The 15835-nt window shown below is 37.6% G+C and overlaps 1 protein-coding gene across 7 annotated transcripts in view; it reads right to left on the reverse strand.

Annotated features, from left to right (window-relative positions):
• Positions 1-15835, reverse strand: part of OSBPL8 (oxysterol binding protein-like 8) — a 136840-nt gene that overhangs the window by 98787 nt on the left and 22218 nt on the right. For 4 of the 7 annotated variants that reach the window (XM_010833868.1, XM_010833862.1, XM_010833865.1 and 1 more), the window contains exon 1: positions 1424-2483. Coding sequence is in view for 3 of the 7 variants with exons in the window: in XM_010833862.1 (XP_010832164.1) it covers positions 1424-1489 (66 nt within the window). In the remaining 4 variants the exon portion in view is untranslated. Of the gene's footprint in view, positions 1-1423; positions 2484-2523; positions 2633-15835 lie in introns of those variants that run through there. The other 3 variants (XM_010833860.1, XM_010833864.1, XM_010833867.1) reach the window with 3 other exon arrangements.

The raw sequence follows: 15835 nt of genomic DNA on the forward strand, positions 1-15835 counted from the left end.
TCAGACAGACTACATTTTATCTCTCTTAACATCCCCTTCACTGGCCACAGCACTTTGCACAAAGACTGCACTCAAAAGAAGCTAACTAATACTATCTTAAAAATTAGTACACACAATAAGGTTTTATACAACACTGCCACCACATACTGATATGTTGCTTTATATTTTCAAAGAACTTTCTGGTTTCACTAGATCATATTGTCCCTGTCAAGTAGGCAGGATGAGCATTCTTGTTTATGTATTTTTCATTGAAGTAGAATATTTGCCTCAATATTTTAAACAGTAAAAATGAGATTTAGAGAAAGTGCAAATCCAAAATTACTCAACAGTGCAGGACTTTTAAAAATGTGTTTTGTTGCGTCTTCTGCCTCTAAATATTTATCTTTTTGGAGAAAAGGCTGAATATTAATAGTTATATTAACAATAACCATAGTAGCTTTTATTTACGGGGTATTTATAATGTGCACAGATGTGGAAAAAGGCATTTTATAGATACATTATCTCAATTAAAATCCAAGTAAATATTAAGTAGATAGTACTACTAATCTTTATTTCAAACCTGAGGAGAATTGGAAACCCTGAGAATGTAGCTAAGTGACAGAGCTCAGATTTTAACACACAACCAAGTACCTACAAAGCCCATGTTCTTATCCACCTCTCTTAAATCTAAACTAACTAGCTTAGGCCATGCAGTTCAAAGGTGATATTTCATTAATAGATAACTCAAAGTGGACCTCAAGATTAGTTTCGAATAGAGAAAATTTCAGCAGTTCATACTGAAATCAGTGGTATTACTGTTTCTAAAACAAGCTACAATATTTCACCGAAGAAACAATGAAGAATAAGAAGAAAATTGATCTCATTGCGTTTTAAGTAACTTGCTCTAACCTCTCAGTATCAATAGAAATAAGAATAAAAAATGAATAAAACTTTAACAGTACAGTGCAGACATTCTGGTATAGAATTTAATACTACCTACTTAGATACTAAGTTTAAAAAGATAACAATGAATTTTAAGCAATTCTATCCAGAAAGACAGGTATGATGTAAGCAACATGTTAGTGGCAAAGGAAAATGTTTAGAGATAGATCTCAGTTGCATCATTTAAGATGTAGCTTTTAGAGAACATAATCAACCTCCACGAGCCTATTTCCTTGTCTTTAAAAGTGAGGATAAGCAAATATCTACCTTTAATGACTGCTGTGAAGACAGTCAGAAAAAGTGTATACTCAGAAAACAGCAATTGCTATTACTGATATTTATATATCATAACCAAAAGATTTAAAATATTTTAGCCAAAAATAAACCTTCAGGAAGTCCATTAGCTTTAAATAAGAAAATATTTATGATAAAGTAAATAGTATGTTCCAAGAAAGGCTTTCATCTTTTTTTTTTTGAAGACAGTAAAAACAAAATAACCTACCATCAGTTTTCCATTTAAAATCGTTACGATAACCTTCTTCATAAACCAAGTTCTGTCCATGTCCATTTTATTCTCTATTAAGAAGCTATCATTTTAAAGTTTAACTTTTTTTGACCATTAAAGAAACAAGTTTGGACCAGAAATTCAGGAAAGGGTGGGACCAAGTTAACGCAAGTAAGCGAAACTGCATTTTGCTGTCAATCATTACTGATCCTACATTGGAGCCTGAACAAAGAACATGCACTAAATTAAAATTCACAAACATCTCAATATAGTAGTGACTTTCAACTTCACAGCAGTATGAAAGAAAAGCTGGCCTCTGCATCATTCCAATATTGTAACTCTGTCAAAGAATCTACCACCTAACAAGCCACAGAGCTATCAGCTGGCTACATTTTACCCACTGGCACCTTGACTTTAGGTGGTACAAACATTTCTAATAAAGAGTCTGTAAATCAGTATTCAATGGCATCTTTAAAACTGCAACAGAAAAAATGAAAATGAAATGATCCTTGAGCAAAATGTCTCTATGCGTGACAAAGCATCATTTAATTTACCCCACTGGTTAATTTTTATTTTTATTTTTTTACTTATTGGAGAAGGTACACTTATAACCACCACCCATACATAAGTGTTTTAATTTCAGAATACAATTCAATCACAGGCAGCAATACTTATTAAATCTTCACACGTCTATAGAAAGAGTATGTATGGCAACATATATTAAGAATTAAATCTTAATTCTTTCATTCTGTCCCCAGCTGCACAATTTAAGATTTCCGGGCATTTAATTTTTTCAATTGTGAATAACCTCTTGATTTCAATAAGACAAAATTTCTTGAGGAAAACATGAACACCAACTATTCTATCAATATATCTTACTATATGGCCAGGAAAACAAGGAAAAAGAGGTAGGAGATAGGGTGGAAGTGGCAGGACACTGGGTTATGCTTCAACAAGCTTTAAACTACCTATAATTTTTATATCAACTTTTTTGGAAGTTCGTTTTAAATACATTTTAAAAATAAAACGATGGCTTAAATCAAACACTTCCCAAGATAGATGGTAGTACCTTATTATGCTGTATTTGAATCACTCACCAAAATTCGGTCAGGTTCTCCATCTGCCAAACTTGCCTCCATAGTGAAAGAAGATAGGCTTACACTTCTCTTCCCATTAATGTTTAGCCATCCTGTAAACTTGGAAATCCTAGAAGAAGAAAACCATACACGTTAGTTCTGGTATAAAACTGTGATAAGTGGAAAATAAAACATCAAGTATATAAGGATGCAGATATCATTTTAGGCTGAGCTTATCAGGAAACATCAATAATGGAGAAACAGATTTTGACGTGGGCCTTGAAGAGTGGTAAAAGTTCAGAAAAAAATGAACGACACTATTCCAAGTGAAGAGGAAAAGCAAGAGCCAGGTTAAATATATGAGACTGTTCAAAATTTGAAAAGACGCCTAAACCTACTTATAATTGAGGAAATAAAATTAGATTCTTTCTCATTATTACATTGGCAAATACTAAAAAGTATGCTACCATCTGATGTTGGCACAAATGTAGGAAAACAGATGTTCTCAAACACTTTTGTGAATAGAATATAAATGGAAACAATTTAGGAGAGGACAATTTAATGAGAGAACATAATATAGAAAAAAACTTTGTGCTTCTGAATGTTTCATTTTTACAATGAACATCTATTATTTTTATACTTATTTTTATTTTTAATAGTGTTAGAATTATGCCTTCACAAGTCTTTTCCTTTGAGCTTTTTAACTAACAAAGCCTCCAAGATGAACTCCTATAGTAATTATATATATCCAGAAGTCTCTAATAATAATTCTTTCTTAAAGCAATTAACAAAATTAAAACTGAGAAATATGTAGATTTCTAGTCATTTCTTGGAGTTCCAAATCATTTTCTTGTTTTTGCAAGTATAAAAAGCTGCAGCGAAATATAAATACAGGACGACCATCCTGTGGATACGAGTCAGCATCTTTCTCCAGCCAACGCTGTCATTGTCCAATGGGTTCACGAAGTTGCCATGGTGGAAGGGATGAAGGTTATACACAGGCTCAGCAGTATGACCCTCCACTTACCAAGACAAATTTGGCTACTGCCACTGCTGAGTGCCAAATCTGCCTGCAACAGAGACCTACACTGGGTCCCCAATATGGCACTGTTCCCTGGGGTGATAAGCCAGCTACCTGTGACAAGTTGGTTACACTGGACTTCTGTCTCCCCTGGTGGCTCAGATGGTAAACAATCTGGCTGCAGTGGGGGAGACCCAGGTTCAATCCCTGGGTCAGGAAGATCCCCTGGAGAAGGGAATGGCAACACACTCCAGTATTCTTGCCTGGAGAATTCTACGGACAGAGGAGCTGGAGCCTGGAGGGCTACAGTCCATGGGGTCACAAAGAGTCAGACAAGACTTGGCAATTAACACACTATCATGGGAGGGGCAGTGCTTTATTCTAGATGAAACAGATACTTACTCTGTATATAGATTTGCCTTTCCTGCACAAAATGCTTCTGCCAAAACTACTATCCACAGACTTACAGAATGCCTTATCTACTTCCTTCTATTCTACAAAGCGCTGCTGACCTAGGAACTCATTTCACAGCGGAAAAAAAAAAAAAAGTATGGCAATGGCCTAGGGAATTCACTGGTCTTACTATAATCTCTATCATCCTAAAACAGCTGGTTTGATAGAACAGTAGCATGACCTTTTGAAGACTCAGCCAGAACACCAGCCAGGTGGCAATACCTTGCACGCCTGGGCAAAGACCCCCCAAAAGTTCCATGTGCTATGAACGTCCAATATATGGTGCTGCTTCTTGCATACCCAAGATTCACAGGTCCAAGAATCAAAGGAGGAAACAAGTGACATCACTTAATGGCCCACAAGCAAAAATTTTGATTTTATTATTATCACAATGTTGTGTTAGTTTCTGGTGTACAGCAAAGTGATTCAGATATAAATACACACACACACACACACATTCTTTTCTGTTATGGCTTATTAGAGGACGCTGACTATACTCCTTCTGCTATCCAGCAGGACCTTGCTGTTTATCTATTTTATATAAAGTAGTTTGTATCTGCTAAGCTCAGACTCCTCATTTATCTGTCCCCCACTCCCTCTCCCCCTTTAGTAACCTAAGTTTGTTTTCTGTATCTGAGTCTGTTTCTGTTTCGTAAGTTCATGCCCTATTTTAGATTTCACATATAGGTGGCATCATATTCCTTTCTCTTTCTGACTTACTTCACTTAGCATGATAATCTTTAGGCCCATCCATGATGCTGCAAATGGCATTATTTCATTCTTTTTTACAGCTAAGCAGTGTTCTATCGTGTATATATACCACATCTTCTTTACCCATTCATCAGCAGATGGACATTTAGGTTGCTTCCATGTCTTGGCTATTGTAAAATGTAATTAGAGTTTTCTCCAGACATATACCCAGGAGTAGGATCCCTGGATCACATGGCAATTCTATTTTCAGTTTTCTGAGGAGCCTCCATACTGTTTTCCATAGTGGCTACAGCAACTTACATTCTCACCAACAGTGTAGGTGGGTTCCCTTTTCTCCACATCCTCTCCAGCGTTTCTTATTTGTAGACTTTTTGAAAATAATGGTCAATCTGACCAGCATGAGATGGTACCTCATTGTAGTTTCGATTTGCATTTCTCATACTTAGTGATGATGAGCATTTTTTCAGTGCCTATTGGCCATCTGTATGCCTTCTTTGGAGAAATGTCTATTTAGGTCTTCTTCTCATTTTTGTTCGGGTCGGTTTTTTGTTACTGAGTTGTTATCAGTTGTTTGTATACTTTAGAAACTAGGCCCTTTTTGGTCGAATTGTTCACAAGTATTTTCCCTAGTCCCTATGTTGTCTTTTCACTTTATTTATGGTTTCCTTTGCTGTGCAAGAGCTTACAAGTTTGATTAGGTTCCAGTTGTTTATTTTTGCTTTTATTTCTATAGTCTTGGGAGACTGACCTAAGAAAACATTGGTAACATTTATGTCAGAGGATGTTTTGACTATATTCTCTTCTAGGAGTTTAATGGTGTCATGTCTTACATTGAAGTCTTCAAGCCATTTTGAGTTTACTTTAGTGTATGGTGTGAGGATGTGCTCTAACTTCACTGATTTACATGCGGCTGTCACGCTTTCCCAGCACCACTCACTAGTAAAATGCTTCTGTCTCCTCTTCCCATGACCTTTGCTCTGCTGGTCTGGAGGTCTCAGTCCCAAAGGAAGGAATGCTTCCACTGAACTGGAAGTTAAGCCAGCCACCTGGCCACTTTAAGCTTCCCGTGCTTCTGAATCAGTGGGCAAAGAAGGAACTTACTCTGCTGGCCTGGGTAACTGACTAATTATCAAGGGGAAATGGACTACAATGCCACAATGGTGCTAAGAAGAGTATGTCTGGTTACTGGAAATCCTTAAGGGCATCTCTTAGTACTGCCATGTCTTCTGATTAAATTCAACAGAAAACTTCAATAGCCCAACCTAGGCAGGACTACTACTGACTCAAACCCTTCAGAAACAAAAGTCTGGGTCACTCTACCGTAAAGAACTATGGCTATCTGAGGTGCATGCTGAGGGCAAAGGAATACAAAAAGGGTAGTGGAAGAAGGAATCATAAATCTCAGATCCCACTACATTACCAGTTACAGAAGTGAGAATTATAGTTGTTTTGAGTATTTTTTCCTTATTTTATTATGAAGGTTGTATATGGTATGTTATATATGCTGTGTATACTTATCAAATAACTGGTTTCTTCTCTCTTATCATATAACATAAGATACACTGACTTTACATCATAGTAGTTAATTACTCTCAACTTTATATCAATATTTAACTTATAGGATATCAAGGAGAGTGAAGGTCACCCAGGGACTTTGCAACCTGCCCTGCAATTTCAGGCTTGCCAGCCCCCACAAGCACGTGAGCCAATTCCTTAAAATAAATCCATCTCTTTCTTCCCCTCTTTCTTTCTGTATATACGTTTATCTAATTCGTTCTGTTTCTCTGGAGAACACTGACTGATAAAATAAGTATGCGTGTATTCATATCTTATCCATATAGACATAGATATATTTATCTCATTGTTCATTCTCACCACCTTCCGTATGCTCCTCTGTATCTCCTCTTCCACAAAAGCTAAAAGGATGAGAACGCCATTTTACAAATCTTTAATCCCAGAATTCTCTCTGTGTTCACATTCTGCAAATGCAATGCATTTACACAGCATTTGGAAGGCAGAAGAGAGACAGAAACAAAGCCATGCTTCTGAATGCAGGAGACACCTGCACTGTGACAGATATGAGGTTTTACAGTAATCACCGAATGCTCCCCTGCCAGCTCCCTATGCTGGCACTATCCGCAAGCCATAGCAGCAGCAGCAGTGAAAGCTGAGAACAGTCTTTCAAGCTCCACACCTACAGCTTTCCCAATAAGTTTTAAGAATCTAAATCCCCTTACTAGTTTTCCTTTTGCTTTAAGTATCTATAGTGATTTGTTCTCCTCAATGAACCTGGCCTGACAAGAGTTTTTTAAAACTAATAATGAAAATGTATTGTTTATTAGATAGTAATCAGTGTGGAGAAGAAAAATTAGGAAGGGAGCAATTATATGACATGTACAGTAATAGGGAGAATTTTAGATAAGAACGAATCTGAGTCAAGATCTCAGTAACTGAGGGGGTGAGCTGCTCAAGTATCTAGAAGACCCTTCCAGGCAGAAGAGGAGACAGCAAACACAAAGACCCTAAGGCAGGAGCATGAGGCATGCTTAAAGAGCAGCAAAGAGAGCCTTTCTTGGTGCTTCCAACGTAGTGGATGTGAGTTTGACACCTGGTTGGGGAATAAGATCCCACATGCTGAGCAGCATGGCCAGAAGATTAAAAAAAACAGAAAAAGGTTTTTGAATTGGTTAACAAAGCAAAATTCACATTATGTAGTTTATAGGCACACACCCAAAACAATACAAATGGTACTTTATAATGCAAAAGGTGAGAGTACAGAATAAAGATAAAATATTAAAAAAATAAGATAAAGAACATCAAGAAGACTAATATGGCGAGTGGAATAAGGAAAAGAGCAATGGGTAATAAGAACAGAAAGATAACTATGTTCCAAATCGCCAACAGCCTCATAAGACAGAAGGACTCCGGCTTACTTACACTCTGAATGAGATGGGAAGTTATCTGTTGAAAAGAGAGCAGAGAAGTAACAGAATCTGACTTATGCAGGATTACTCTGGCTACTGGCTGAGAAAACATTAGCAACGGGAAGACCACTGCTATATAATGCAGGCGTGTGCCAGAACAGCAGCAAGCAATGTGGCAAATAGTGTTAAATTATTTAAGTATTTTGAATATGGAATCAAAAGGATCTGTTAATGAACAGATACAGGATGTGAATTTAATGAGAGAGACAGACAGAAGTATGTGTGGGGGAGTAAGACCTAGATGGTCTGTGTCCTGAGCAACAAGAAGAATGAAACTACCACTAACATATGTTGAGTACATTATAGGAAGACTTGACGAAGAAAGGGCTGAATACCACAGCTCCTTTTGGATATATTTACTGTGAGACACTAGTTAGACATCTGAATAGAGATATCAATTGGATATAGTTAGACCTATGACTGTGAGGTTAAGAAGTCAGGGTAGAAATGTAAACTGAGAGTCAGCATACAGATGGAATTTAAAACTATGAGACTAGTGAGATCTCCTTGGGAATCAGTGTAGGCAGAAAAGAGGACAGAGTACAGAGCTCTGGGGTATTCAATATTAAAGAATCAATATTTAGAGAATGAATAAATCCCAATTTTTGCTTTTCAATTTTCAGATCTACTCAATATAATTATTTTATGTAAAAACAAAATCACTCTATATAAAAAGCTAAAACAATTTTGAGAAAGAAGACCAAAGCTGAAGGTATCATGCTCCCTGACTTCAGACTATACTAAAAAGCTACAGTAATCAAAACAGTATGGTATTGCCACCAAAACAAACACATAAATCAACAGAACAGAATAGGGAGCCCATAAATAAACCCAGTCAACTGCAGTCAATTAACACAACAAAGGAGGCAAGAATATACAATAGGGAGAAGACAATCTATTCAATAAATGGTGCTGGGAAAACTAGACAGCTACATGTAAAAGAATAAAATCAGAATATTTCCTTACACCATATACAAAAAAAAAAAACAAAACCTCAAAGTGGATTAAAGATCCTGATGTTAGACCAAAACCCATAAAACTCCAAGAAGAAAACATAGGCAGAACACTCTTTGACATAAATCATAGCAGTATTTTTTGGATGTGTCTCTCAAGGCAAAGGAAATAGAAGCAAAAATAAACAAATGGGACCTAATTAAATTTAAAAAGCTTATGCACAGAAAAGGAAACCACTGACAAAAGGAAAAGACAGCCTACAGAATGGGAGAGATTCTTTGTAAATGATATGATCAATAAAGGGTTAAAAAGCTCATACAACTCAATACCACAAAAAATAATACCATCCAATTAAAAACTGAGCAGAAGACCTGAATAGACATTTTTCCAAAAAAGACATACAGATGGCCAACTGGCACATGAAAACATGCTGAACACTGCAAATCATCAGAGGAATGGCTGCAAATCAAAACCACAACAAAATATCATCTCAGAATCTGTCAGAATGGCTATTACCAAAAACCCCCACAAATTACAAATGCAGATGAGGATGTGGAGAAAAGGGAACTCTTTTATTCCCACGGCTCGTGAGAATGTAAACTGGTGTAGTCACTACGAAAAATAGTATGGAGGTTCCTCAAAAAACTAAAAATGGAACAACTATATGATTCAGCAATCCCATTCCTGAATATATATCCAAAGAAAATAAAAATACTAATTTGAAAAGATACACGCACTCCCATGTTCATTGCGGCACTACTTATAACAGCCAAGATATGGAAGCAACTTAAGTGCCCATCAACAGACGAATGGATGTTTATATGAGATTATATATCTATCTATATACATGATATATATATATATCTGTATCTTAATCTTTCTCTCTCTATATATACACATATATATACACACATATACACACACACATTGAAATGTTACTTAGCCATAAAAAGGATGAAATTCTGCCATCTGCAGTAAAATGGATGAACCTAGAGAATATCCTGCTTATTGAAATGTCAGAGAAAGACAAACACTGTGTAACATCACTTATGTGTGGAATCTGAAAAATAATACAAATAAATCTTCATGTAAAACAGAAACAGACTCACAGATACAGAAAACAAATCTGCGGTTGTCAAAGGGGAGAGGTAAGGGAGAAAAAACCAAGTTAGTGGTTTGGGTTTAACAGATACAAACTACACAACAAGGATATACTGTAAAGCATAGAGGATTATAGCCATTGTCTTATAATAACCTAGGATGGAATAGAATCTGTAAAATACTGAATCACTATGCTGTACTCCTGAATCTGGGCGCTTCCCCTGTGGCTCAGTGGTAAAGAATCTGCCTGCCAATGCAGGAGATACAGGTTCGATCCCTCGGTTGGGAATAGCCCCTGGAGAAGAAAATGGAAACCCACTCTAGTATTCTTCCCTGAGAAATCCCATGGACAGAGGAGCCTGGAAAGCCACAGTCCATAGGGTCACAAAAGAGTCAGACACAACTTAGCAAGTGAACAACAATACCTGAACCTAATATAATATTGTAAATCAATTATACTTTAAGAAAAAATAAATTAGAAAGGGAGCAGGAAAAGAAAAATAATTGCCCTAAATTCCTCACAGATGAAACTAGGGAGGTGAGATGCTACTAACATGTCAAGAAACAAGTTCTTAGTATTTTCTTTGAAATCAAAGACTATAACTGAAAATGTATAATGAAAAATCCTACAGAGAGAGGGTGATTGACTGGAAGCTTAAAGTATAAGCAGACTCGTTTCCCCCTCTGTTAAGAGTTTAAAGCTAATCTGAGAATAAAAAGTACATTTTTAAAAGTTAAAACAGTGATTAAACGCAGACCTAGTGGCAGTAGGCTCTAGGGAGCAGCCTTGAAGAGAAGAAAGGCAGTCTCCTATTTTAACTCTTTCTAAACAGTGCATGTTGCTTCTATAACCAAAAAGAATGTCTAAGTTTTTTGTAAAAAGGTACGGTGCATCACAATCCTGAAGACTTCTTTCTCCAAACTGCCAAGCTAAAGCTAGGCCTGCATCCTAATTTAAACATGATAGCTGGATTCAAAGTTTAAAGACTCTGCTCCCTCTTTTGTTCCTTTGTTATCAGTACTCTAGATATCGTTTGGGGGCACTGGTGCCTCACTGTCTACCCTTAAACTAACAGAGTTCCTAGAGGAAAAAAAATGTATAAAAATCTTCTCTATTTTGGGCTTGAACTGTTATTCCAGTCACAGAAAAAATGAAGGAGCATCTACTAAGCAAGACTAATGACTTTAACATATGTCATTTAACCATAACAACTTCTTGGCACTGTTGAATGATGGCTGTCTCCGAAGGCAGTTACAAGTTGTATAGATTAGATTGTGGCTCCTATTTCACAGGACGCTATTTTGTTTTGTTAAATGCTTAAGTTATAAAAAGCAACAATGCCTATCAATGAACACACCATACATCTAAAGATTAGCACTGCCTTCTTATCACTGGAAACTAGGATTAAATTCAATAATCTTAACCTCATTCATTGCCAATTTGATTTTTAAAAAAAGACTGCAAGTAAGAGTAATTTGGTCTAGTTAGTCTGAACTAACGTAGAGTATTTATAGTAGATTAAATCCTAAAGGAAAGTCTAATATAATGAGAAATTAATGATACAAATGTGACATCCCAAAAAGCTAGCACCAACATGTAATTCATAAGCAGCTTGAAATATATATATGTGCGTGTGCACACTTGCACACACACACACACGATTGCTTTATTAGAGCAGCTTATCCAAATGGCTTTCAAAACAGTGTAGTACATATTTTTCATGAAATGTATTCACACTTTGGCACCTATGAATTATGTTAAGATGTTTTCCATTCTAAATATAACAACAAGAATGATAGTGATGGTTCTAATGGAAGACTGAGAGGCAAGCAAAAAGCTGGAAAGGGCAAGAGGGAAGCATGGTTAGAGTGTAAAAGGCAAATTACCCTACTGTGGCTGTACAACCCTAGGGAGAGAGATGAGAAAGGTGTGTCAGGGAGACACACAGAGAGAAGAAATAGTCTGAGCTGTCAGACCATGAAAAGAGAAAGGCATGGTAAATTACCTAAAGATATAAAGTTGAAAGGAGAGAAAAAATCTAGATGATTCCTCTTATCTGGATTTCTCTGGAGTATGAGGTATATACGCATTTTCAAGCACTGCCCCTCCTAGAATACCCTCATTAAAAGTACCTCATTTCACAAACATGAGGCTTCCCTGGTGGCTCAGACAGTAAAGAATATGAATGCAATGCAGGAGACCCGGGCGATCCCTGGGTTGGAAAGATCCCCTGGAGAAGGGAATGGCAATCCACTCACGTATTCTTGTCTGGAAAATTCCACTGGCAGAGGAGTCTGGCAGGCTACAGTCCATGGGGTTGCAAAGAGTCGGCAGTGACTGAGCCGCTTTCACATGTGTGTCTATTTCATAAAGTCACTATAATCTAGTTTGCATTTATCTAATGACTGCCTAACAACACATTAAAGCCCAATCAATTAGTTAAATTCTGAACTAGAAAGGCATCCAAATACTTTTTATATCTCTGATTTGGCAAATTCATTAAACAGTTCAACTAGATGCACTCTTTTAGACAGATGTATACATGTGTGTATTTCAGATATATTTGGTCTTCATCCACCGTTCCTTGTTCAAGGCTCCTAAAACCTTTGGAACTTTCTGAGCACAAAAAAGGGGGGTGGTGGCAGATAATACTTGATCTCTTGTCCTCAGTCCCTGAAAACTCTTCCGGGAAGGTGACTTTTGCATCTCACCCAAGGGTAGGGGCTGTTTGCCAGGAGAAGCGACCATGTGAACAGAGGGTTGGAACTTTCAGTCCCACCCCTTGATCTTCAGGGAGGAGAGAAGGGCTTGAGGTTGAATCAACTACCATTGGCCAGTGATTTAGTCAATCATTACTATGTAATAATGCCTCCATAAACACTCCAAAGAACAGCTTTTTGGACCCCTTGTTTTCCAGAGAGCTTCCACCTCTGGGAAACAGACTCTGCCATGCTACCATGCTGAGCCCCAAGCTTCACAAGAACAGAAACTCCTTCGTTCAGGACCCTGTGCTGTGTACATGTTCATCTGGCTGCTGATTCATATCCTTAGATATTCATTTACAGCACATCAGTAATCTAGTAAGTCAACGTATTTTCGAGTTCTGTGAGCCATTCTAGCAAACCAGTCAAACCCAACAATGGGGCATGGGAACCTCTGACTATAGCCAGAAGTTCAGATAACGACTTGGACGTGCAACTGCATCTGAAGTGGAGAATGGGCCTGTGGGACCGAGCCCTTTCCCTTGGAATCCGACTCTATTTCCAGGTACGCAGAATTAGAAATCAGGAGAATTCTGACGTACTGGTGCTGTCGAAGAGTTAATTGCTTGTTGGATTGGGGGAGCCTACACACATACACGATGGCATCAGGTCTGGGAGACCTTTTCAGTCCATACAAGTGACAACGGTATTACTAATAAAAAGCACAAAGAAAAAGATAGTAAAGATTTTCTTGATTTGTTGCTTTACAAAATACATACTGTGGATGTGAAGTACAGACAAAATGATACTGTAAGCACTTCGCCCAGAGGAAAACCAGGAAACCACTACTACCAAATTTCTGACAGGAGACAAAACAAAGCTCCATATACTCAAAGCTATGGTTTTTCCAGTAGTCATGTACAGATGTAAGAGTTGGAACATAAAGAAGGCTGACTGCTGAGGAATTGACGCTTTTGAACTGTGGTGCTGGAGAAGGTTCTTGAGAGTCCCTTGGACTGCAAGGAGATCAAACCAGTCAATCCTAAAGGAATCAGCCCTGAATATTCATTGGAAGGACTGATGCCGAAGCTCCAATACTTTAGCCACCTGATGCAAAGAACTGACTCAATGGAAAACACCCTGATGCTGGGAAAGATTGAAGGCAGGAGGAGAAGGGAGCAGCAGAGGATGAGATGGTTGGATGGCATCACTGACTCAATGGATATGAGTTTGAGCAAACTCTGGAGATAGTGAAGGGCAGGGAATTCTGGTGTGCTGCAGTCCACAGGGTCACAAAGAGTTGGACACAACTTAGCGATTGAACAACAACAAAACAAATTCCATCTCCCATTATGTCTGGACCAACCACTAATATACATAATTCATAAAATATATGGTTTATAAACCCTTAGTATCTATTGTTGCTTCACCATCATTTTATATGTCCTTTGTAGGACTCAAAACACGTTCATTAAATATTTATTTACTTCTTGTCGCATAAGAGACACTGTTCTAGATTCTGGACATATAAAGAATAAACATCCTGTCCTAGCTAAAAGACAGCAAAATACTACTATGATTAAATACTGACTAGCATACTACTATGTAATGAGCCTTATGACGAAGGAATGTGCGGGATGTACCTGCAGCAGCACATGCCGACATCAAACCCAGATTTCTGCAGATGGTGGAGCAAGAGTGCCCCCTACTCTTCCCCAAAAGTCCTTGCTATGCGCCTTTATATTGAAAAAAAAGTAACTACCAGAAGGAAAACACAGAAATAAACCCAATCAGTACGAACAAAGAGTAACAAAGAGTCTCTTGTAAACATTTACAATCTAAAGGGCTTCTTAAACAGTCTATTTTGAACTCAGGTTTATACTGTTTTTTAGGTTCATTTATTTGCTTTTAGATTTAGTCACAAACAAAACTAGTTCAATTATCTTTCAAATTGATATATAATTCTACAAAAGAATAAAGTAAAATGGAACAACTGAAGTAATATTAAATTATTGTACAGCTTATGATTTTTCTTAAAAATGGGTATGGAAGAGGAATAGATTAGAAAATTAATTTTCTAGTTTGAAGATAAACTGGTTACAGTAAGATTCTATCATATATATAAAACCCTGGACATTTTGCAGAGTTGGATACAGAGAAGAAATTATTTATGAATGACAGAACATAATTTAAAGTCATTTAAGCTTCCCTAGAGATATCAAGCCAACCTGCAGAGAGCTGCACTAAGACCTCCCTTACTGTACATTCCTATTTCCCCTTTATTACTATACATTGCTATTTCCCCTTTAAAACGTGAAGGCAAGAAAAAATCATTCCAAAGTAAACTATGTAGCTCTATGTGTTTTAAAAGAAATCAGTTCACTTTAGTTCAGTCGCTCAGTGGTGTCCGACTCTCAGTGGTGTCCGACTCTTTGCGACCCATAGATTGCAGCATGCCAGGCCTCCCTGTCCATCACCAACTCCGGGAGTTTACTCAAACTCATGTCCATTTAGTCGGTGAAGTCATCAAACCATTTCATCCTCTGTCATCCCTGTCTCCTCCCACCTTCAATCTTTCCCAGCATCAGGATCTTTTCAAATGAGTCGGTTCTTCGCATTAGGTGGCCAAAGTATTGGAGTTTCAGCTTCAGCATCAGTCCTTCCAATGAACACCCAGGACTGATTTCCTTTAGGATGGACCGGTTGGATCTCCTTGCAGTCCAAGAGACTCTCAAGAGTCTTCTCCAGCACCACAGTTCAAAAGCATCAATTCTTCGACGCTCAGCTTTCTTCACAGTCCAACTCTCACATCCACACACGATTATTGGAAAAACCATAGCCTTGACAAGACGGAACTTTCTTGGCAAAGTAATGTCTCTGCTTTTTAACATGCTGTCTAGGTTGGTCATTAACTTTTCTTCCAAGGAGCAAACGTCTTTTAATTTCATGGCTGCAATCACCATCTGCAGTGATTTTGGAGTTTAAAAAAACAAAGTCTCTCACTGCTTCCACTGTTTCCCCATCTATTTGCCATGAAATGATGGGACCAGATGCCATGATCTTAGTTTTCTGAATGTTGAATTTTAAGTCAGCTTTTTCACTCTCCTCTTTCACTTTCATCAGAGGCTCTTTAGTTTTTCTTTGCTTTCTGCCATAAGTGTAGTGTCATCTGCATATCTGAAGTTATTGATATTTTTCCTACCAATCTTGAATCCAGCTTGTGCTTCATCCAGTCCAGTATTTCTCATGATGTACTCTGCATAGAAGTTAAATAAGCAGGGTGACAATATACAGCCTTGACGTACTCCTTTTCTGATTTGGAACCAGTCTGTTGTTCCATGTCCAATTCTAACTGTTGCTTCCTGACCTGCATACAGATTTCTCAGGAGGCAGGTCAGGTGGTCTG

This window comes from Bison bison, unplaced genomic scaffold, assembly GCF_000754665.1.
Source record: "Bison bison bison isolate TAMUID 2011002044 unplaced genomic scaffold, Bison_UMD1.0 scf7180017863950, whole genome shotgun sequence".
NCBI classification, from domain to species: Eukaryota; Metazoa; Chordata; class Mammalia; order Artiodactyla; family Bovidae; genus Bison; species Bison bison.